Here is a 23,821-nt window from a genome sequence, read left to right on the forward strand (position 1 = left end):
GCATCCAGCGATCCAAGACCCCAGGTGTAAACAGTGTAATGAAATAGCAGACATGATCCACATGGTGTGGACATGCCCTAGCCACAACGAACCAGACAGGAATATAGAGTCCTGGGAGGCTTTAATGGCCAGCCAGAAAGAAGAACAAAAAGAAGTCATCCGTCTGGCCCTGGACACCGCTGAATCCCAAGGGATCCCAGCCTGCTGAAAGGGGAGGAAGATGACGGCGGTCAAGACTCGTCTTTTTCGCCCTCTGATTCCTTGACGGGTGCAAATAAAGTTATTTCATCATCATCCAGGTACCAGGTGCTGCCCAGGACACGCCATCGTTGACAGATTCCAACAAAACGTGCTCCGCAGCGGCACTCAGTCCGGCCGGGTTGGGCGCACAGTACCCTTCCAGTGAGCTTCCAGCGTTGTACGTGAGGTGGCAGCACAGGAAAATGAAAAAGGCGGTTTCCGCGTAACGTACGAGGTGGCGCTCCCGTCGCCGTTCCCTTTCCTCCATGAGGGAGACTTCCCTCCTCGCCCAGCCGGTGCTGTGTGACCGCCGACAAAGATAGGCCGGGTCGAAATGGAGGAGGGAAACAGGTTTTCACAGACCAGACCTTGGAAATTGAAAAATACCTTGAGCCATGGTGCTCTTTGGCCCCAGATTGCCTTGGGCCATAAAAATCCATAATCGTCATCGTTGTCACATTTGTATTCTTTGAACCTTCGCTTGCAAGCAGTCTGAATAATTTCCTTTTACTCTGATTGCGGGTCGATATTCCAATTGACACAGACCTCTTGGGGCAAACAATTCGCTTGCTATACATATGACACTTATACCGAAGATCTTATCTTATATACCTGACATGATCACGAGTCGAGGAAGTCACCAAATCAAACCAGGAAAGCAAGTTCAAGATAGTTCTGCCTACAACGAGCGTTACTATATGTGAAGCAATAAAGTGAGCAGTCAAGACAAAGAGCGAGAGAGGGAAGAAACGTTCTCACGATGCGATAGCAATGGCAATTGCAAACAGCACGGCGCGCACTATGATAAAGCAAACACATAGCCCCACAATCAATCTCGACCCGCTAGCATTATCTCCGAGCCGTGGCCTCTTGATGACGTAGCGCTTGTGCGGGTCTTCCGGTGCTGTTCCTTCTTGCGACGCGGTGCGTCGAGCGTGTTCTTCATGTAGTCCACGCCGCCTTTGTTTTCGGCAACGGGAACGATGCTGGTCAGTATTAGGACTTCGCGCTTCGGCGAGAGGACAAGCTGAGGCAGCATCATCACAAATAAAGCCGCTGCAGCGACGGCGAAGAGGGAATTGCCATGTCCCATGCCCGGAAGCGCGAACAGAAGGGCAGCGCACGCCGCTCCCAAACGACTGAAGCCGAAGAGCCAACAAATCGTCGAACAGCGGACGGAAGCGGCCGTAACACTCAAGGCACATGTGATTATGAGGACGTTGCAAGCGTATAGCAGCGGCTTGACGAATACGAACAACACGCTGGGTAAGAGGTCGTGTTTTCCCACGAAGGTGTAACTTATTAAGCATGCGATACCGCCAAGCGCACCTAGAGTTGCACCCAGAACGCGTGGCGAGGTTGCTTTCCTGGCCGCAAGATAAAGCAGAGCGAAGGCCGAGAAGTTTGCGCCGCTGAATTCCCACTGGAACCAGCCTTTTCCTTCTGCCGAAACCTTGACTTCGAGGAGCCGTAAAGCGGACATCGGGAACGTAACGGCGAAACTTGAGCCAAACAACACGAAGGCGGGGCGATGCAGTTCCTGCCCTCCAACGGAGTTTTCTCCCGCGGTTAAGGCGGTGTTCAATACATGGAGTCTCATCTTTGAGCGTTTCCAGAATGTCCATCATGATGCACAGCGGGAATTGGTTCTCCTTAGCCGCGCTAAGCGTCACCATTTCGGCACTGGATAGGTCTTTCCTGGCAATATAGCAACGTGGTGACTCGTGTGCTACGATGAACGCGTACAGCGTGAGGACCGTTGGTGAGAGGATGAAGCTATGCATTGTAATCCAGTCATGATGTCTCAGCAGCCGCCCCACAGCAAACCAGCCTTCGGCCGTCAGCATACCCATCGCCATGGCAGTGTACAGGTGGAGGCTGCGGTGCGCGTGAGCCGAGGCCTCGAAGAGCAGCGTGGAGGAGAGCACCGTGACCGTCGCGGCGCAGCCCGAGTCGAGGAACCTCGAGAGAACGTAGACAATGTACGAGGAGCTGAAGCATCCGCCCAGCGTGGCCAGCTGCAGGGCCGCCACCGTCGAGAGGAGCACGGACAGTCGACCGACGCGGTCCGCAATGAGTCCGACGAAACTAATGAAGATCAGCGATCCCGCGATGTGGATGGCGTGAGCCAGAGCGAAGAGCGGCCTCCTGTGACGCACCAGATCCCAGCGGCTTACTGCGGACCTCCTATCCTGTTTCGGGTAGTAGTCCCACTTGGCGCAGTCCAGAATGCGCGTGTCGTTAGGGTCGCCCGAATGTGCGTAGACGGTGCAGTGGCTGAAACGCCCATCAGCTTCCAGAGGGATCGCCAAGTTCTCCCAGGAGAGAGCAGGAATCATTACTACGCCCTGCGGCTGCTTGCACCAGTGGTCGGCGTCGCCGGAGATGATGCGGAAGACGAGTGCGTGGCAGTGCATCGCACACATGGATACCGTAGTAAGAAGGAAGAGCCAGCGCTGGAATCTGCCGTGGCCGAAGATGTCCCCGCTCTGGAAACACTCGCTGGTCACTAGGTTGACCTTGGCCAGCTTCTGTGGGCAGAGCAATGACATCCTTGCGGTAGTTCTTGCTGCATTCTTGTTGTTGCCTGAAATATGATGGCACATACCCATGGTGAGGGATTGGCCAGGGTTTGCTGCCGATTCAAACAGGGAAAGTCTAATCCGGGTTTATCTCAAGCGTCTCATAAATTGAGATGATTTTGAGTGAAAAAGGAAATCACGAGTTTTGAGAGAGCTTGAGGATATCGGAATGGAAATCAAGGAACAATGCGGTACGAGTAGAATAAATAAATTTTGAGAATTGTAACCCTCGTCACAGTGCGAGCTTCCTGGATTCCTGCCCGTTTCTTTTCTTCCGAAACCGGTGCATTACCACGAGACTGTGTCTACCACTACTAGAGTAGTGCTATCCCAACTGTACCTCTAGCTCGTGGTTAAGTGCAAATTTAGCAGTCACTGATGTCATGCAGCTGTTCCGTCATTAATGTGGAATGTATTGTGGTATATTGTCACAAGGATAATTTTCAGCGTATATTTTCGGAGAGAAGGAAGCTGTTTAGAAGGGGTTATTTATAACCACGGTAGGCTATTGCCAACACAAGCCGAATATTCTTGGAAATCACTTTTAATTGTCAGGGATCTGTGAAATATGAAAAGATAATGGTGTGGAAATATTCCGACGAGTTGGAAAATATTTCCTTTTAAGCTTTGTCGTCAGCTCGCATCCAGTGCTAAGGCTCTCTCAGAAAACCAATAGGTAACGTTTTAGACGAAAGCGAAAAAGTTGATACCAAAAACTAAAAGCCTGCCGAGGAGAGATCTCTGGATATATTGATTCATATAGTGGAATTTTACGATATGTGAAGCATTGCGCTGATCAACAACTCCCTGTGCAAAAGTGCGCTTGTTCTGGGTTTCGTCAGGTTGGCAAATCCTAATGCTCAATGAAGCTGTTTTTGAAAATGGAATGAAAGAGGCGCAGGAATTTGATAAGAATAAAATGCAAAAAGAATATACTTAGATCAGCAACTGAACAAAGAACACGGCCTTCGGCATGAAAATAAAAATATTGAAAATTGTTAGAAAGAAGCAATGATTCTAAGACGTTAGGTTTCATCATCATCATCAGCCTGACTACGCCTGTTGCAGGGCAAAGGCCTCTCCTATGTCTCTCCAATTAACCCTGTCCTTTTCGAGCTGCGGCCACCGTGTCCCCGCAGACTTCTTAATCTCGGCCGCCCACCTAACTTTCATCCGCTTCCTGCAACGCTTGCCTTCTCTCGGAATCCACTATGTTACCCCTAAGGACCAGCGGTTATCTAATTCCCTTCGCATTACATGTCCTGCACAAGCCCATTTCTTCCTTTTGTTTTCAACTAGGATATTGTTTACCCGCGTTTGTACCCTCACCCACTCTGCCCGCTTCCGGTCTCAACATTACACCTATAATTTTTTTTTTATATAGCTCGCTGCGTTGTCCTTAACTTAATCGGACCCTTTTCTTTAGCCTCAACGTTTCTGCGTCATATATAGTTGAGTACCGGTAAGATGCAGCTGTTGTATATTTTTCACTTGAGGGATATTGGAAAACTGCCATTCATGATTTCAGAGAACCTTCTATATGCGCTCCACCCCATTCTTATTCTTCTATTTATTTCCCTCTCATGATCCGAATCAGCGGCTCCTACCTCTCTTACTACTTCCAAACCCTCGCTACCAAATGTGAACTGCTGTTCCCTTGCGAGACAGTTGAATACCACTTTCGTTCTCTGCATGTCAGGTTTAAGACCCAGCGTTTTGCTTTGCCTGTAAAACGTAAAAGAAATGCACGGGCGCAAGTTTTAACACAATACCCACCTCGATTCAAAAGGAAATACTTTTTTTTTTGTGGCAGAGGTAACATTCACTTACTGTGCACAAAGTTAAGCTCGGAGGAGAAGAACAACTTGAATGAACAAATTTACTTTATTGTTGAAATGAAACTACCAAAAGCCTTCAAAATTTGCCGTGGGCAGGTGAAAATGGTCTGCATATGCGGGTTGTGAAGAGAATGTGCACTAAGAGAGACCTCCATACCGTGGTTACTCCGGCAAAGAAATAAACCCTCACCGTGCCAGCGTAGTACAGACACTAGCTGCTTCATGCCCGAGTGCGGTTTGCGGTCCGCGAATCTGGTCATACAGCTGGTTCTGGAGCTATGTGCATGCCTCTTCCGAATGGGTATTCGGCTATGCCTGTGCCTTCGCCTTCTTCTTTATATAGTTCCAGTTTTGTAAATGCGCCTTTATACGGTATTATTTTTCATTAGCCAGACTCCTATATGTGGTATTTACTGAATAATTACTCTTACGCATTCTTATTATAATTCTGTGACCAGCGCGGCCATTCCGGCTTTCGCGATTCGTGCATTTGTGGTGTGAGCAGAGTGACTAAGTCCTGATACACCATACGCCAGGATGGCGCCAGAAGCTGCTCTGTAATATGCCTGGTAAGGTAAAGGGCGTACTCCGTCGAGAACAGGGAAATCAGGATATGGTGCCGGATAGGGGAAGAAGGTGAGGTACGACGCACGGGGGCCAGCGCACTGGGTGTCGTGCACCCTAGCGACGCCACTTTTTGCAAACAAGTTTCTCATATCGCTGGCTCACCAGTCATATCGGCTCATATCGGTTCACCAGTGACAATGTGCTATAGTTTCACCTTTAACGCTGCCCTTGTCTCGTGCAAACCATGTACGCTCCTTCTTCCGCGATGCTTTGTACATGAAGCAGTCACGCTCATACAGTCACGAGCAGAAAAAATATTGCCACAATGATGTCACCGGAGCGGTGGAAACCGCACAGCGCGGCGCCGTGCTTTGCGAGCACACCTGCCGCTTTTGCCATCGGCGTGTTCGTAACCATAGCGCCGAGCGTTGCTCTCTGCCGATCCGGTGGAACGTCACTTGTGCTAATCTTTTTTATTTGCGACTGTGCGGAGGCCTTGTAGCCCTTCGGGACTCGCTTAGCCAGTGGGTGTCTAGTTATTAATGCATCCTTTTTAATGTATTCGTTCGCCTGCCCCGTTATGTAAGCCAGGGAGGGAATAAAGTGTGCCTCGGAGGCACTCTCCGATAAGCGCACATGCGACAAAAGCGAATTTACGGCCGCTCGTCGTCCGTCTTAACCGAGTGGTGCTGCCCCATAACAAAAATAATAATTGGTTTTTTGAGGAAAGGAAATGGCGCAGTATCTGTCTCATATATCGTTGGACACCTGAACCACGCCGTAAGGGAAGGGATAAAGGAGGGAGTGCGGCCACACTTCGTTGTATCTGAGACGCCGGTCCATTGCTCCAATGCCTATTTTTACGATAGCACCGCCATCGTTTGTAATAAACGAGCGTTCGTTATAACTTAGGCAAATGTAAGTTGGCCCGAGGTATATGCTTTGAGAGCTATACACGACCCTTCTGGATCTGACTCCTCATATTCAGGTTATGTCGGATCCTTGGAAATGCAGAGATTGCTAGAAATGAACTTCGTAATCAGCTCGTCGCTGGGATTCTTGAGCGATTCCAGCGACTCACTGGTCCAGTCCATCAGTGTGCAACGAAGGCATGTAGATTTATAAAATTCAGAAAAGCACACTTATTATAACTACACGAACAAATTATACTGATTCCGCTCGGGCCCTCTGCTGATCTCTTGTACTGTCCTGTCGCTCTTCAGTCCCCTCAGTCTCTTCTGTCGCTCCCTCATACCCTGTCATCTCCTAACATACCTGCCCGTGCAGAGGATCAGCTAGGCATTGTGTGGCAGGTGAAGCACATTTTGAACTGTTTATTTCTGTTTAGCAAGATTTGCTTCTGCTATTTCTACTGAAAACACGCATACAAATTGGAGGGGCTACTTAAGCTCCGCGTTAAGGGTATGGCGCTATAGCGTAATGGGTTAATTGATGCCCATATAGCCGAAATTGGTTATTTTCTGCGTTACGTACATAGATTCCTTGCATTCCCGATACTCCTCCTCGCACATTGGTGCAGCGGTTAAGCTATGCTCCAATGCCCAGCGATGGCACGTGCTGCCACCGTTGGGGCTTGTGCGACCCTGGAAGCTCTTGCTGGATGACCAGTAATAAATCGCCGCCTGCCGTTGCAGTTAGTTTGTTCGCAATCGGGTAAGCAGGTTGTCATGACGACACAAGGTCACTTGGACCTAGGTGGCCCACCTAGTTGATTCTCCGGTGATTTTTCGCTCACAACGCCGACGACGAGGCCGGATTTTCTGCAGAACAGAAGCCTTAACGCTGTCGCGTTAAAAATTGACAGGACAGTTTGCTAGAAGTGTGTAAAGCGAGATTCAGTCGCCGTTAAGTAATTTATGTTTTGCGATACGTTGAAGTATGGAATATGAGAGCGCCTTCATATCTGCATAGCTCTCCTTTCCATTCCGCCGCTCTGTAGGCGCTATCGATAACCAGCTCCTCGGGCAGCGCGTTTTGCAGCAGCTGCGGCAGACGAACTGCACTACATTCACCCTGCCAAGCCATACTCTGCCTCCTGCTTCCACGAAAAAGTGTGAAAAATTGATTTTTGGGGAAAGGAAATAGCGCAGTATCTGCCTCCCATCTCGGCTGACAGCTGAACCACGCAGTAAGGGAAGGGATAAAGGAGGGAGTCAAGGAATAAAGGAAAAAGGAGCTGCCGTAGTGGAGGACTCCGGAATAATTGCGACAGCCTCGGGATCTTTATCGTGCACTGACATCGCACAGCACACGGGCGCTTTTGCGTTTCGCCTCCATCGAAAATCTGCCGCCGCGGTCGTGTTCGAATCCGGGTACTCCGGATAAGTAGCCGAGCGCTTTAACCACTGTGCCACCGCGGCGGGTCCTTCCACGGTAACCACCTTCCGATTACTTATTCCAGCGCACTCAGCATGTCGTCCTTCTTTCACAGCAGCCCTACTCTTCCCAGTCTATGTACCATCAGTGCGGTTCCTGTGGCAACCACCCTCCACGTGCGCCTTACGCTGTCACCAAAGCATCCTCCTTCTACGGTAACCACACCCTGGTTGAACTTTCCTGTATTGTTGCAGTACCCTCCCCTTCTGCATTAGCCATCCTCCGTTTGGCGACGCTGCCGCTCTCACGCCGTCCTCCACCTTCCAAAGTAACCACCTTTCGGACGGTTCCTGTGGTAGCCGCCTTGAGGTTACGCCTTCCAACGCACTCGCGATACTCTCCGCCATTGGTAACCCCCTGCTCTCTCGGGGAAGGAATGATGATATACTCGGACTTTGTCGCCGAGCACGTGAGGCCAACTGTACTTAGATAATCTCCGATCCGTTCGATCGCGGTCTGTAAAGTCTCTTCAATCTGGCCGTCACTGCCGCGCGTGATCCAAAGTGTGAGGTCGTCAGCATAAATGCTGTGATGCAGGTGGGGGATGTCGGCCAGTAGCTTCGGCAGGCCTATCAGTGCGACGTTAAAAAGCATCGGCGAAAGTACGGCGCCTTGCGGCGTGCCACGGTTTCCCGGAGAGATGATGGAAGGATCTCCCGTGCCGGCTTTAAGTTGCACTGTGCGGTCGGTGAGAAAGTTTCGGATGTACGCATACATGCGATGTCCGACACCGAGAGCTTGAAGTTGTTGAAGAATCGCTTCATGGAGGACGTTGTCGAATGCCTTGGCAACATCGAGGCCGACGATGACTTTTGTGTCTAGTGTACGTCTCATGACTACCTGATGATGGAGAAGAAGCATAATGTCCGGGGCTGCTAAATGAGGGCGGAAGCCGAACATAGTGTCTGGTAGAAGATGGTTGTCTTCAAGGTATCGTGAGAGTCTGGTCTGGATAACGTGTTCCATCAGCTTCCCAACGCAGGACGTGAGAGAGATGGGACGGAGGTTGGCCAAGGTTGGTGGTTTGCCTGGCTTGGGGATGAGGACTAGATTGGCGCATTTCCACTCTTGAGGGATGGTACCGCTGGCCCAACATTCTTGAAAATAGTCGGTAAGAGCATGAATGGATGCGTCGTCTAGATTCCTAAGCATTTTATTTGAAATGCGGTCAGGACCGGCCGCCGAAGTCGTCTTGAGGCGATTGAGTTCTGCTCGGACCTCCGCTAAGCCATCCTCCGTTTGGCGACGCTGCCGCTCTCACGCCGTCCTCCACCTTCCAAAGTAACCACCTTTCGGACGGTTCCTGTGGTAGCCGCCTTGAGGTTACGCCTTCCAACGCACTCGCGATACTCTCCGCCATTGGTAACCCCCTGCTCTCTCCAGGGTAACTACGATGGGGGTGGAGGTGCAAATGTACAAGCGCGATAAGCCTTACAATGACCGGTCGGCAGTCGCTCCCCTTGAGTAATTAATTTAAGTGGTTGAGTGTCTACCACTGTTCCATAAGGCCGGTGTCCTCTAAAAACTGCGAGTGATTGTGACACTAATTCGCCCTCAGTTCCGGAGCCCTCAGGAAACACGATGAGAGAGACGTCTTCCAAGGGAACTTTCAGTCTCCTCGAGTTTTCTAGGAATGCCTCAGGCTCGGCTTTGTACAAAAACGTGAGCATGATAAATATAAATGGTTCACATCACTCACAACGTTATAGTGCACACACATAGGTGAGGAGCTGCGGTGAACCCTCTGCATCCATGCGGCCTGAGCTCGTGCGCAGTCGATGGAAGAGAGCCGCTCCGTCGTGCGACAAGCCTCGCGTAACACAAGACAGGTGCAACGGTGGCCAAAGTGCAGAAAGGTATTGAACCACTAGCTGCCTATAGCGAAGGTCTTGTCACCCCGCTCGCCCGGCGCGGCTGCCGATAGCGGCTGACGATGAGATCTCTCATGCGGTTGCCTTTTAGATGGTGTTGTCTCAAATGATCTCACATCCTGCTTCCTACTGTTTTTTTGTTACTTTTTAAAGAATGATATGCAGCAGTAACAGTCTCATTTCTCGCTGGCCGACGTAAGGTAAGGGAGGTAGGTGGGAGTGAAACAAGAAAGAGAGAAAGAGGTGCCGTAGTAAAGGGCTACGGAATAATTTCTACCACCTGGGGATATTTAACATGTACTTGCATCGCAAAGCATACGGGCGCCTTTTATGTTTCGTCTGCATCGAAACGCTTGCGCCGCTGCCAGGTTCGATCCAGGGTATTCCGGTCAGGCTAGAAGAGCGCTAAGCACTGAGCCAACGTGCTGGGTACAGGCCGCTGAAGGACCCGCTGGCGCTATCGCGCCATAATATTAGGGCGGGGCTTACGCGTCACCTCAACGTTTATTTTTTTTTAACAGCCTGCATTGTACTGAAGATATATGATACATCGGCTGAGGTACTCCTTAACACGAACCAATCAACGAAATGCTGTTCACCGCCGAGGCGGCGTTCCCGCTACTGTTAAAATTACAGAGCACGCTGTTTATCCGTTAGCGCACACATTTTTTTGGGATGACTCCGTTACTGGTGCAGCCAACGTGGAAATCTTGACCAGATGCTCCGCTCTCACGCGTCTGATACACCTCAACATCATCGAACATAATTATAATAATTAGTTTTTGGGGAAAGGAAATACCGCAATATCTGTATCGTATATCGTTGGACACCTGAACCGCGCCGTAAGAGAAGGGATAAAGCAGGGAGTGAAAGAAGAAAGGAAGAAAGAAAATGGTGCCGCAGTGGAGGGCTCCGGAATAACGTCGACCACCTGGGGATCATTAACGTGCACTGACATCGCACAGTACACGGGCGCCTTAGCGTTTTGCCTCCATGAAAACGCTGCCGCCGCGGTCGGGCCGACAGCGGGAACTCCAATGTAGTCGAGCGCCCTAACCACAGCCACCGCGGCGGGTCTCATCGAACATCACCATTCTGAATGTCAGCGCAAGCCACCATATTTCTGAACTAAGGAGTCAGCCCATCTTATTCGTCTAACATTTAAAAAGCTTATAAACTTTTATCTTTCTCTTTATGATATATGTTGCGTTCATCTTAGCCTCGCGTTCCGCCTCACGTACTACAGCTGGATTTTACCGTGGCTGACACTCCTTACGCTGAGGAGTACGCCGAATCTAGGCTGCTCACTGAAGATGATTCGATGCTCCAACGGCTGCCACGGCACTTCACGACGTACCTCCAGTCTGAGACACAAATACGACGAAGAGGTCACGGGCACGTGAAGTGCGCTCGGCATAGCCACGTGGTCTTTGTGCAACGCCGCCGCTAGACCTACACTACAGCCACTACACCTTGCCCCCCCCCCCCCTCGCTCGTATGTGTCATGTTTTAAGAGAAAAATAATAAGATGAGCAACGTTCTTGCTGCGTTATCTGGGGCGTTTCCATGGCTATACGCTGAGGCCTTGCTCGGGCTAGGCTTCCTGTATGAGCTCTTATGGGTAAAATTAATAGTTCATAATTGCCGCCACCGCTGACTTTAGCGCAAGTAATTTTGAAAAGAACGAAAAAGAAAAGGAAGAAAAGGAATGAAACGAGTGTCTACCGCGCGGTGTCCTTCCGCGTTTGCGGTATGAAAGCACATCTAATCACACGTTCTTCAGAATACTTTCCGAAAGAAGAAATAGTTCCTCTTCCATTTCGCATACGCTTTCTTTTTCGGAAGCTACGTGAAAGAAAGATTTCGTATGCAAGTTTCGCAACAGCGTTAAACTTCGATGAAAAGAGCTGAAGTGGTTTTTTTCCTTCAGTAGCAACAAAATTTTAACTTCACCGAATGCGAACAAAGATGAGGAAGAAGTGCGGCGGCGCGCGCCTATAAATATTCCAGCTCCTCCTCGCAGGCCTCACTCTGCGTTCGGGGAGCTTGCGTTTGCGTGTGGCGTGGTATTTATAGTACACAATGAGGGAGATCGTCCACGTCCAAGCGGGCCAGTGTGGCAACCAAATCGGCGCCAAAGTAAGTGACCGCTTTACGATGCATAATATTTGATGACACATTGCTTTCCCGCTGCCCAGGAGTCTTCCACCCTGTGTTTTGCGCTCACGTTTTGCGTTGTGTACGCGGCAGCATTTTCGAGATTCTCGTTCCAGGCTACGCGCTTACGTAAGTAGTGAGCTTTGTGCAAGTGTCGATTGCGGGTAGTCGCAGTTCTTCCCTCCTTAGTCGCGGCTTCTTCGAGCGAGAATGTTAGGCCCAACCACACATCTGACCATGGGGGCTTGGCCGCCGTTTCCTATACTTTTGTTTGAAGCCTGCTTGCCGTCTCAGAGTTACGATAGGAGAATTCTACAAGCTTCCGGTTGAGTTTTTCGCTGTACCACTAAAGCTGTGTCAATATTCCGAGAGCGGCGAGCTTCTTAGCAGGTGCTTCCGAGCTGGTTGAGCTAGCGTTCCCTCCTTGACTGCGGCACCCGGCAGCAGCCATGTTATGTCTGAAATGTGTTTTCGCGCCATATCGTGTTTTGCATGAATTCCGGGCGCTGAGTGGTTTGGGGGTCTTGAGGCTGTTTGATGTGACCTCACGCCAGTTATGAAACATTTCCTGCTCGCAGTTTTGGGAAGTCATATCGGACGAGCATGGAATTGATCCTTCTGGCGCCTATCATGGAGACTCTGACGTTCAGATAGAGCGTATAAATGTCTATTAGAACGAAGCGTCTGGTAAGTATCTGTCTGCATTTCGGCTGATCCTTTCAGTGTAGAGTTGTCGCATCTTTGAATGTCCTACTGCTTTTTCAACTAGGCTTGCTGAATTTGAACGAGCGCAGTGCGTAGATAGCCCCCCTATGAGATGCAAAAGACTGTATAAGACGCTCCAGCTCCTCCTCAAGGTATGACGTGATAATTTAAATAGCTCAATGCCCTTATACGCGTAATTAGGCATTCTCTACATTCATAGATCCGTGGGTGCAGTGGTGTAGCGCTTAAGCGATGCGCTACCTGCCCTGCGATAGCAGGCGCTGTCACAGGTGGGGCTTGTGAGACGCGGGTTACTGCTACCTGCCAAAGTTGGGCAGCTCGCTCGCAATGCGGTTTCTTGCTAGTGATGACGCCACAGGGCCACGTCACAACGTCAGCACCGACGATGACGCCGGCTTTTCTGCAACAGGAGAACCTTAACGCCATCACAATAAAATACTGGCGGCATGTGCACCGCGATAGAGCATTAAATTCAAAAACCTCCTCCCTTGTCCGCTCAGCTGACAGAAAAAGGGCACCAAGGTGACGCTTACGGACCAGAGAATGTCGTCGGTCGATCACGGTGTTCACAGGTGAAGGTGTCCAATGGCTTCTCGTCGTTTTTAGTAGACGACCGCGTTTTTTCCAGGCGTCCGCCGTTTTAAATCGTGAAGAAGCGAACGCACAATGGACACCGTGTTCGCTTATTCGGCCCAATGAAGCGTGGTCATATCGCGACCGCGGCAGACGTGTTTCGCAGGAGGCGGAACGATCAAGGCGTCCGTGTTTTCTAATGTCAATGCATGTTAAACGACCTCCAAGCGAACGAAAAAATTCAGCACACTTAAATTACCCGCCGCGATGGCTCAATGATTAACGCGCTGTCTACTGAGCCAGAGTACCCGGGCTCGTACCCGACTGCGGCGGCCTCGCAAAATGCACCCGTGTGCTGTGCGATGAAAGATCCCCAAGGGGTCGAAATTATTCTGGAGCCCTCCACTACGGCCCCACTTTCGTTCCCTCATTTCTCCCTTCCCTGACGGCACAGTTCGTATGTCCACAGAGATATGCGAGAGAATTACTGCGCCCTTACCTTTCCTTAAAACAAGTTTTAAGGCAACCACGTGACGAAAGCAAGACGTGGGCGTTCGGGTGCGGTTTGCAAACTTTATTTCTGGCGATCATTTTTTTTCCTCGAAGTATGACACCACCCGCTCATATGACACCATCCGGAACGCAATACGGCGAATCCTTTAATCATACTTTTGATGCAAAATTTTTAGAGCGCATGGTTCAGGTGTCCAACGATATATGAGACAGATACTGCGCCATTTCCTTTCCCCCAAAAACCAATTATTATTATTATTAATATTATGCTGTTCAAGACGCGTATGTCGTCGATATACAACAGTTGTATCTTACCGGTAGTCACCTACGGGGCAGAAACGTGGAGGCTAACGAAAAAGGTTCAGCTCAAGTTGAGGACAACGCAGCGAGCTATGGGAATATAAATGATAGCTGTAACGTTAAGGGATCAGAGGCAGGCCAGGTAGTTGAGGAAAAAAACGTCGTGGGTTAGTGACCTCCTAGTCGAAATCAAGAAGAAATCGGCGTGGCACGCAAGAGAAGGCAAGCGTAGCTGGGGGCGGCAGAAAGTTAAGTGGGCGTATGAGATAGTTTGCAGGCATACCGTGGGTGCAGCTGAAAAAGAAAAGGTTTAATTGGAGACACGGGAGAGGTCTTTGCCCTGCAGTGGGCCTAGTCATGGTGATGATGATGATGTCGTTGGATGGAAGCCCCTGCCGCAAACTTGCCTGCGGTTTGGCTTGCATGTGTAAGTTATATGGAACTAGAAATGATATGACAACTCCCGGAGCGCTGTTAGACAAACGGTTGCGTCGCAACTTTGATACGAATGTCGGGAAAACTGGCGCCACATGTAGGTCGGCCAGTGGCGAGTATATATAGACAAATGACATGCACATGTGTGTGTGTGAAGTGGTGATGTTCGACTTGCTGTGTGCGTTATACGGCCTCTGGATGGTGCCACTCTTTTTGCTCACCATCGCTCCTATATCCTGTAGCGGTAGTCTGTAGCGCGCGCGCAAGCACGCGCGCACAAGCACGTACCCTCAAGTGCAAGAGACACTGCGCCTTCCTCAAAAATCAATTTTGAAGCTTGAGAGCACGCCGCAGTGAATCCCGACTTTGGCATTCGTTGCGTTTAATAGTATCCTTCGGAGCCACTTTTGATTATTTGCGGCCTCTATGGGGAACATGTGCTATCCAACTGCTGCAGCGACTGTTCAACTGTGGAACCAAAAAGTGGCTCCGAGAGCTGTTGGGTCGCAGCAAAACCGAGACCAATTTTTAAAGCGAAAAGCAGTACGCCAGCGTTTCGAGCCGTCATCGGGGCCTCAAGTTAGACTTCGTATATAGCTACAGGTCACGGTGGCCGCAAGTTTCACGTTGAATGTAGGTAGAGGTTGAACGATGAACACAACTAGTGGTAGTCAGGTTCGACACACGACGTCAGCAACAGCAGCGACATTAGCGGTTGTTACACCGTCTCGACTTTGACATTTGACCTTGACCTTTGATTTTGATCTTGATCTTGACCTCCATTCAAGCGGGAAAGCGTCTTCCGGCATCGCATGCGCAGGCCTTGAAAGTGGGTTGTGCATAAAACGCCGGTTGGAGGAAAAACGCTAAGGCGCCCGTGTGCTGTGCGATATCAGTGCACGTTGAAGATCCCCAGGTGGTTGAAATTATTCCGGAGCCCTCCACTACGGTACCTCATTCTTCCTTTCACTTTCTCCTTTATCCCTTCCCTTACGGCGCGGTTCAGGTGTCCAGCGATATATGAGACAGATACTGCGCCATTTCCTTTCCTCAAAAACCAATTATTATTATTATTAAAACGCCGGTGAACTTCGATGCGTTCATCGGTACTCTAGGTGTGATTGATGCGACGCCTGCCGTGGAGACCGACATACGAACCGCGCCGTAAGGAAAGTAAAGTGAAATGAAAGTTGGTTTTAAGGAAAACAGATTACGCATGTCTCGCATATCTCGGTGGACACACGAACCGCGCTGTAAGCGAAGGAAATGAAAGTTTGAAAGCGCCAGTCGCTGGACCGTAAACGTAGCCAGGGAGAAGCGCACTCAACGTTCTGCAGACGCCTAGGCGCGTCTGCTTGCCCGATACACCATAGCTATCGCTCTCTAACCAGGTTCAGAAGTAGTTAAACCGCAGCTATTTTTTCCGATTAGGCACGCGGGGCTGATTGATGGCGTACTTCGTTTTGGGGCTCCTTTAAGCGGCCTCACGACGCAGATGCCCTCTGTGCCTTTGGTAGAGACCGGGGGCTGGAAATGCGTCCGACATGTGGCGTGGGGAGAGCGCTGCAGCGATCGTTTCTCCTAGGCGCCCTACGTTCCTCCGCTCACCAGCCTCTGTGTGTTAACAGCCTTATGATCTGCAAGGAAAGCTGCGCAGCTTCCCTGATATGTTTTCGTATGTCAACTCCTTCAACTTGTGTCTTTTTTGCAGCGATAGTTGTCAAATTATCGTCGAAATATTGCCGTTGTACTGCGTCAAACTCTATTCATAGCGAAGGCATGGGCATCGTCCCTCGGACGTAGCCAGTATGCGCGCGTCTGTTTGGGGTTTGCAAACATTGAAAATCAAGGAAAGACGAGGGAGCAGTCTTACAGGGCTGAACACTTGAATCCTAGCGCGGAGGGAGGGTTTAAAGAAGGTGTGAAAGGGGCCGTGATTTAAACAAAATTTGCAATTCACGCCTCAAGCGTAAGCACTGCCATTTTTTTAATCGCTGCAGCGGTATCATAACTCTCTTTGCGGGGTCCCAGTAAAGCGTGCAATAAGTCCACCGTTGTGGACAGGTCGCGCCCTACATTGCAGCTGTAATAATCATGTTTTAGTGCACAGCGCAACGCGGAGTAGTACATCATTGTGAGTCGCTGCGTCCAGCTGGCAGGTGGCGGCTTACGCCTGCCACGATGCAGACAGGAGTTATGATTTTAACTTCTGACGCTGCTTGACGCCGATATGTTTACGTGTGGAGGAAGGAAACAATAATGCGGTTATGGTGAAAGGAACGGTGCAGTACGCCATACGGGAAGGTACGAAGGATGAAGTACAAGATGAAAAAAATTAGCCGCGGTTTAACTATACTGCTGCACCTCGTTAGAGAGCGAAAGCTGTGGCGTATCGGGCAACTAGACGCGGCTTGGCGCCTCCAACTGTTAGTGCCTTCTGCACAGTGGACACGCAGCGCGCTCATCCAGGCAGGCGTCGATGGTTGATCGCGAGAGGTGGCTCCCCCAACGAACGGAGTGCCGCGTGTCTGGCGCAACGTTGCCAGCGCCAAAGAATGCACCCCACACATCTCTCACGCCAACGCCACGTATTACCTCAAATCGCGAATGAGGCATCCACTGACCCAGAGAGCCAGTTAGGCGCACTTCCTTTCCTCAAAATCATCGGAGTCCAGAACGTTGTCAACGCTAAGGCTAATGAACGCAATGAACGCCGGCGGCCTATAGCTCAGTGCCGCCGCGTTTCTGCCACAGCGTTGTCGATGCCAACGCACACAAAGCACAACTGTCAGTATAGCGTCACGTAGCTTAAAGCGTCCACTCTTCATAAGTTTCGGCACAGCTCCGGAGCGGCTGAATGTCTCCGAACGACCAAGCGCCGGAGTCTACGAAACTCGCAGAACATGACGTAATGAAGTTTTCTCTTTAAAAGAGAAAGCGGTGCCGCATTGAAGCACCGCCGCGGTGGCTCAGTGGTTAGGACGCTCGACTACTGACCCGGAGTTCCCGGGTTCGAGCCCGACCGCGGCGGCTGCGTTTTTATGGAGGAAAACGCTAAGGCGCCCGTGTGCTGTGCGATGTCTGTGCACGTTAAAGATCCCCAGGTGGTCGAAATTATTCCGGAGCCCTCCACTACGGGACCTCATTCTTCCTTTCTTCTTTCACTTCCTTATTATACCTTCTCTTACGGCGCGGTTCAGGTGTCCAACGATATATGAGACAGATACTGCGCCATTTTCTTCCCCCTCCCCCCCCAAAAAAACCAATTATGCCGTATTGAAAAGCTCCGGGTTAAATTCACCACAATGGGAGTCTTTTAGGTGCAGTCGTTTGCAGCCATAACAGACACGAGAAGACAAGACGCTACTAAGCAAGCAAATAAAAAATGGCAGCCTATCCTGCGATGAGAGGCGGCGTATCGATTACATTGATCGCTTTCCCATTTCGTATTTGAGTTTGGGTTCGCCGTCGCTTACGCGTTTAATTGAAACGTATTGTTCGCGTGGAAGAATTCTCCTGTCTGTAGCATTCCGTATAAGAGCACCCGCCAGGAGATTAAGGTATCAGTAGTAAGCGTAGGCGTCTTTTCTTGCACTGTGTGTGACTGAGTTTTCTTTCCATGGAGGAGGTAAATATGTGCCTCGGGCCATCCTGGTTGACCTGGAACCGGGAACCATGGACTCTGTGCGCTCGGGACCCTTTGGGCAGCTCTTCCGTCCGGACAACTTTGTGTTCGGTAAGCGGCTGCTCCTCGTTGTCCGAAGGAACTTGTGCGCTTTTGCGTTTGTCATTTTTGAACGCGGAAAACCAGCGGGACTAAAGCACGCACTCAAGTGAGCGCATTGTCCACTGCCTTGTTTCAGCCGTTTCAGTCGCTGCGTAACGGAAGTGTCAAATCAAACTAAACTGAATAACTGAAGCGCCAACACAAGAAAACAGAATAGCGGCTGGAGATTTCAGGTCATGTACATTAACCATTCCACCCAGCAGTCTTCGAGCCCTCCAAGAATATACGAAATGCTCTAAAGGCTCTGGGGATAAGGCATTTGGACTGTTGAGGTCTAACAACTCGCGGAGAGGCACTGGACATTTTTTTGTACAGATTAAGCAAGTCTACCGATAGACTACGTGTTTAGCGCATATGGCGGTGATCGGCCCGTTTTTGCAGGCTTAAAACTTCAGGCCAACCGATCCGCCTGTTTATTGTGGAAGTTTACTCATTTATACTACCTGGTTTCAGGAGTTTAGGCAGTTTTCAAGCAGTGTGAAGAGACACCTCTTTTATTCCTCAGATGACATTCATGGATACGCAGTTGTGTCAGCTGGAAATCTGAGGCACTGACCAGCTTCCGTGGATGTCAGTTAACCGCGTGGCTGAAATGTTCATTGACCCTCGCGAGGTTGTCTATCACATGGGTCAACGAACTCGCGTCGCCCTTTTCGTCTTTCTCTGTCTCGAAAAAAAACGAAGACGAGTGTATTGGAGGGTGTTATTTTTGCGCTCTTTATTGTTTACTGTTTTGTTTGCATTTTCGTGTATTCAGTAGCTTACGTATATTTGTACCTTTCTATAAAGCGCGTTCCCCTGTTCCTTCGAACTACATACAATCCGCGCACATTGTGTGGGCACCTGTTTGTGAGCTAAATTGGCACTTTGATTTTTCTTGATGTTTTCCTACTTGCAGTACGCCAGCTCTTTCCTCGGTGTTCGTAATGTCCGTTGCCTCAAGTGTTTAATAGCAACGCCCATATACGGCACTATATACTGCCATAGCTGAAAACCGCTAAGTTTCCCTGGTAGCCGTGAGACTGTTAATGATGTTCATCAGTAGTACAAGAGAGCATGGTGCCGGGCTAGTTGCTGCCGCATGATGTGAAGAAACCGGCACGAAATCCAAACGAATGACAGAAGAAAGAACACATAAGGCATAAGCGTTGGTGACTCTCATGTATATTTTTTTGTGTCCTTCGTTCGCTTTTCGCACAGATTTCACATTTTAGCCATTACATTCGCTCTCAGCAGCTCTCCTAGATTCCATTTTTGTCCTCTCAATAGCCGTGACGGGGAAAAGAAGGGTGCATGTGTCCTCACTTCTGGGACATTTAAAATATTTCCATTCATTCGTTTCAGCATTTAATCATTTGATTGCTTCACAAGGCACACTGCATGTAAGGTTAACTCTGCATCTAAAGTTAGCATTTAGCTGGGACCCGAGAAAGTCTCCTGTTGCCATGAGGCAGCAAAAGCAGCCTTAATTAGAGCATTTTATCGGCAGAAAGTAAGTCAGTAAACTCTTTTCTGGCGCCTATGTGACTCCTGTCAGCAGTACGTTTAGTTTTCGCACGCATCTGAGCGTTGATTCGCCGTCTAAATCATTTCGTCAAAAGTATACGCCTTTCGCTATCTGCCCTTTCAGGACAGAGTGGTGCTGGCAACAACTGGGCCAAAGGCCACTACACGGAGGGCGCTGAATTGGTGGACTCGGTGCTCGACGTCGTCCGCAAGGAAGCCGAAGACTGCGATTGCTTGCAGGGTTTCAAGCTCACGCATTCCCTGGGCGGCGGCACTGGATCTGGCATGGGAACACTGCTGATCTCGAAGATCCGGGAAGAGTACCCCGATCGCATAATCAACACATTCAGCGTTGTTCCATCCCCCAAGGTTTGTGACTATAATCAGTTCTGAAGTCTGATGACCTTGTTGTACATTGGTGGCATTTTTGTCTTTCTTTAAGCTGACTGCACTGGCTTTCCCTGATGCCTCACGTGTGTGGTTCTGATTGTATTTCTGCCCATTTCTGTAGGTTTCGGACACCGTCATCGAGCCTTACAATGCCACCCTCTCAGTGTACCAGCTTGTGGAAAACACGGACGAAACCTTCTGCATCGACAACGAGGCGCTCTATGACATCTGCTTCCGGACGCTTAGGCTCACAACTCCAACCTATGGAGACCTCAACCACCTGGTTTCTGCGACAATGTCGGGTGTCACTACATGTCTCAGGTGGGTGGCTGACTTGCGTCTGTACTTTTGCATCAAAACTGGTATGCAAATGGAGCCCGAGTCCGAAATGCGAGTTACAATTTTCATATCTGCTCACAGCACAGGGATTTTTGATGGGAACATTCCGACAGTTCTGGCAGGTGTGCATGAGCGTAGGATACTTACTTGGTGGAGGGCGGCAGGACGAGGAAGCAGCAAACTAGCGCCGAGAAAGCCGACAATCTAGCGCGCTCAAAAACTCTGCTTATGACAATAACGTGCACTTTCCAGACGGCCGATAATGACGATAGTCTGTTGGCCACGCAGGATTCAAACGCTACTCTGTGCTTCTTCGTGAAAAGTTCGAAAGCAGTTCAACCTTGCTTGAAGTTATTCGTACTTCGGTTCGTGAATCTCCTGCTGGTGATCCTGACCGTTCAGCATCATATAATTGCAGTTGCCATGAAGGAATGGCACCAGAAGGATTGGCACCAGAGTATACACGAACTATTGGCCTTTCTCGCGAATTGGCATCCATATTCACGAAGGCTCTTCACTTCTCTTTCAGGTTTCCAGGACAGCTGAACGCCGATCTTCGCAAACTGGCCGTGAACATGGTGCCCTTCCCGCGCCTCCACTTCTTCATGCCTGGCTTCGCTCCACTCACGTCCCGCGGAAGCCAGCAGTACCGGGCTCTGACGGTGCCGGAACTGACGCAACAGATGTTCGACGCCAAAAACATGATGGCTGCTTGCGACCCCCGCCACGGCCGTTACCTGACGGTGGCTGCTGTGTTCAGGGGCCGAATGAGTATGCGCGAAGTGGATGAACAGATGCTCAACGTCCAGAACAAACACTCGGGCCAGTTCGTCGAGTGGATCCCGAACAACGTAAAGACTGCCGTGTGCGACATCCCACCTCGCGGCCTCAAGATGTCTGCTACCTTCATTGGTAACAGCACAGCCATTCAGGAGTTGTTCAAGCGGACCTCTGAGCAGTTCACTGGTAAGTACTGCTTGTTCTAGAAGTGCCTATTTGACCCTGTGCGGGGCAGCTGGAAACATGTGTACCCCTTGCTTCATGTGTTGGAAAACGGGGAATGGTGCCCCTCCGTAGAATATTTTTTCCGTGGTGAATACTACCGAACTATCACAGAAACCGTTTAGCGTGATTTTAGTGTGCTATATTCGGATACCACAAAACGGCAAATTCCCATCAAAGGAAACTCCAGCCCATGACGTCGACCAATTCTTTCTCTTGGCCGATTCTGCCCCCCTCCCCCTTGACAGATCCCCTTGGTAGGCTGGCATGAAGTCTCAGGGGTGGCCGATAAATGGGGAATAACCATATCTTAATTGGATTAACCACGGCGTCATGTGCATACATTGACGACATTGGCTGAAGGCCCTTCATTGGGAGCCATTTGCCGCTTCGTTCTTGAGTTGTATCCTTCTATAACACTAGATGCCTAGCTAGCCAAACAAAAACGCCGTCTGCGGATGAAGCGTCCGCCTGCCAGCTGCCACGGTTGGTAGATGGCAGTGTAGACAGTGGAAATGTCCCTCACCACTTTGAGCAAAGAGGCAACTGCTAGTGGGAGAGCGAAAACAAAGTGAAGGTGTCAGGTGACGGGTTTCGGGTGGCAAAGTGGAGAGAGGGAAATCCGCCTTTCTTTTCCGTGTGCTAGCACTAGCGCTCGTTGTGTCTTTACTTTCATACCCGTCCTTATTCGCGCTGTTGTTTCATAATGGCCCGATACCAACTCGCCCAACTCGCTTTTCTATTAGCAATAGGGTTGGTCACCAGCGAGATAGTCATGTGTCATGAAGCGTGGTGGTGTCCTGGTGAAGGAGACACCGGTTTCGTGACAGCTGCATTCACGTGGAAGAGACAGAACCCATGCATACCAGCTGCAGACTAGTGAAGAGGAGGCCAACCGGTTTCGCAGCCCACAAGAAAGTCTGAAAGGCGTCGCGTCAGCATGCCGCCTACAATGTGTGTAAAACCTTAATAGGTAACCAATGCAAAGGGTTCATACATTTACTGCTAGCTTAACTATGCCACATTTAGTTTAACGAGGTAAATCAGGGGATAATGTTTTTTTACATTTCTCTAATAGGCCTGCTTTTATCAGCGCAGGTCGGCAGTCGAGGACGCCGTTTGGCGGGGAAAAATGAGGACTTGTTGAGCTTTGTTGAAATGAGGACTTGTTTAGAAAAAGAGTTAACTTAAAATGAGGACCACCCAGAGGCATATAAGGAAAGCAAAGTGATAGATGTAACGTTAAGAGACAGGAAGGGAGCAGAGCGGGCCAAGGAACACATTCGGGTTAATTAAATCATTAAATACCAGTCGAAACCGATAAGAAATGTGCTTGGGCATGGCACATAATGCGACGGCAAGGCGGTAGTTAATGGTAACTGACTGGATTCAAAGAGAAGGCAAGCCTAGCGGGAGGCAGCAGAAAGTTAAATGAGCGGATGACATTACGAAGTTAACTGGGGGTAAGGGGGTCACGGATTGCACAGGATAGGCTTCATTTGAGAGATACGAGGAAGACCTTTGTCCTGCAGTGGGCGTAGTCAGGCTGATGATGAGCTTTCGAGCCTTCTTGATCTATAAACTGGCTTACAGTATTTCTTGAAGAGATTTCCAATTATATACAAGCAATGTTACAAGATTGGCAGACTGAACGAATACGTACTACATGTGAGGGTTTTTTACGAAGTCAATAGTAGAACTGTGTTCTCTCTTTTTCTGCAAAACCGGTGGTCGAAGTTGCTTAAAGATCATGTCATTCAATTCCATGAGCCACCATAAGTGCAATTTTATTATTTGTATGCACATGAAGCATGAGCTACGGCGTACAAAGGGTTAAAAAGCGTGCCTCCACTTCCTGAACAGCGTATGGTAAGCTATACACTCGCAGGCAAATAATTTACGGGATGCGGATTTGCGGAAATTAATTTATTTCATCGTCATCGTCGAATCGCTAGCCAGTCAGCTTATACTTGTTCCAGCGCATGAAGGACTCGTGTCCCCTCACTGTTCAGTGCTTTTCTCTGACCTCTTACGCTTGTTTTTTCGGCTACCCAAACCCGCACACTTCTGTTCATGACGGTACTTGTGAGCCATGTTTTGTGATGACGTTATTTACATTTTCGCAGCCATGTTCCGTCGCAAGGCGTTTTTGCACTGGTATACCGGGGAGGGAATGGACGAAATGGAGTTCACCGAGGCAGAGTCCAACATAAACGACCTGGTTTCAGAGTACCAGCAGTACCAGGAGGCCACGGTTGACGACGAGGGAGAGTTCGACGCGACATCGGCAGAGGCCTTGTGATTGAAACATCCCTTTTTCTTTGCTTTCACTTTTCAATAAAGGTGTGTGTTTCCTGTGTTGGCCCTCGTACAGCCGCAATCGATATTCCGCTCAGCCTTTCCTCTGGTTGACAGAGGAATGTATTCCTGAGAATCATAATTACAACAGGCTAGCATCTAGCAAATATTACATTAATCTGCGGTACGGCTCAGCAGGCGTCGCCCAACAAGAACGCCTATCTGATCTTGCGCCGTGCACAGGCTCACATTCATCACCAACAAGTGCAACTGTGGACTACTTGAGTACCCTCGCATTTC

The 23,821-nt window shown here is 49.7% G+C and overlaps 2 protein-coding genes across 2 annotated transcripts; one reads left to right on the plus strand and one right to left on the minus strand.

Moving 5' to 3' along the window:
• Window positions 1-1,069: 1,069 nt before the first annotated feature.
• Window positions 1,070-2,792, minus strand: LOC144097869 (solute carrier family 22 member 7-like). The gene is made up of 2 exons (XM_077630480.1): window positions 1,829-2,792; window positions 1,070-1,296 (listed from the first exon to the last, which is right to left on the minus strand). Exons 1-2 carry the CDS (start codon window positions 2,790-2,792, stop codon window positions 1,070-1,072), a joined length of 1,191 nt encoding a protein of 396 aa, XP_077486606.1.
• Window positions 2,793-12,250: 9,458 nt separating this feature from the next.
• Window positions 12,251-23,525, plus strand: LOC144097870 (tubulin beta-4B chain-like). The gene is made up of 6 exons (XM_077630481.1): window positions 12,251-12,339; window positions 17,825-17,935; window positions 19,617-19,861; window positions 20,004-20,203; window positions 20,751-21,187; window positions 23,350-23,525. The coding sequence occupies exons 2-6, from the start codon at window positions 17,875-17,877 to the stop codon at window positions 23,523-23,525; spliced, it is 1,119 nt and encodes a 372-aa protein (XP_077486607.1). The 5' UTR covers window positions 12,251-12,339; window positions 17,825-17,874.
• The last annotated feature ends 296 nt before the right edge of the window (window positions 23,526-23,821 follow it).

The sequence above is a fragment of the Amblyomma americanum genome, chromosome 7 (assembly GCF_052857255.1).
Source record: "Amblyomma americanum isolate KBUSLIRL-KWMA chromosome 7, ASM5285725v1, whole genome shotgun sequence".
NCBI classification, from domain to species: Eukaryota; Metazoa; Arthropoda; class Arachnida; order Ixodida; family Ixodidae; genus Amblyomma; species Amblyomma americanum.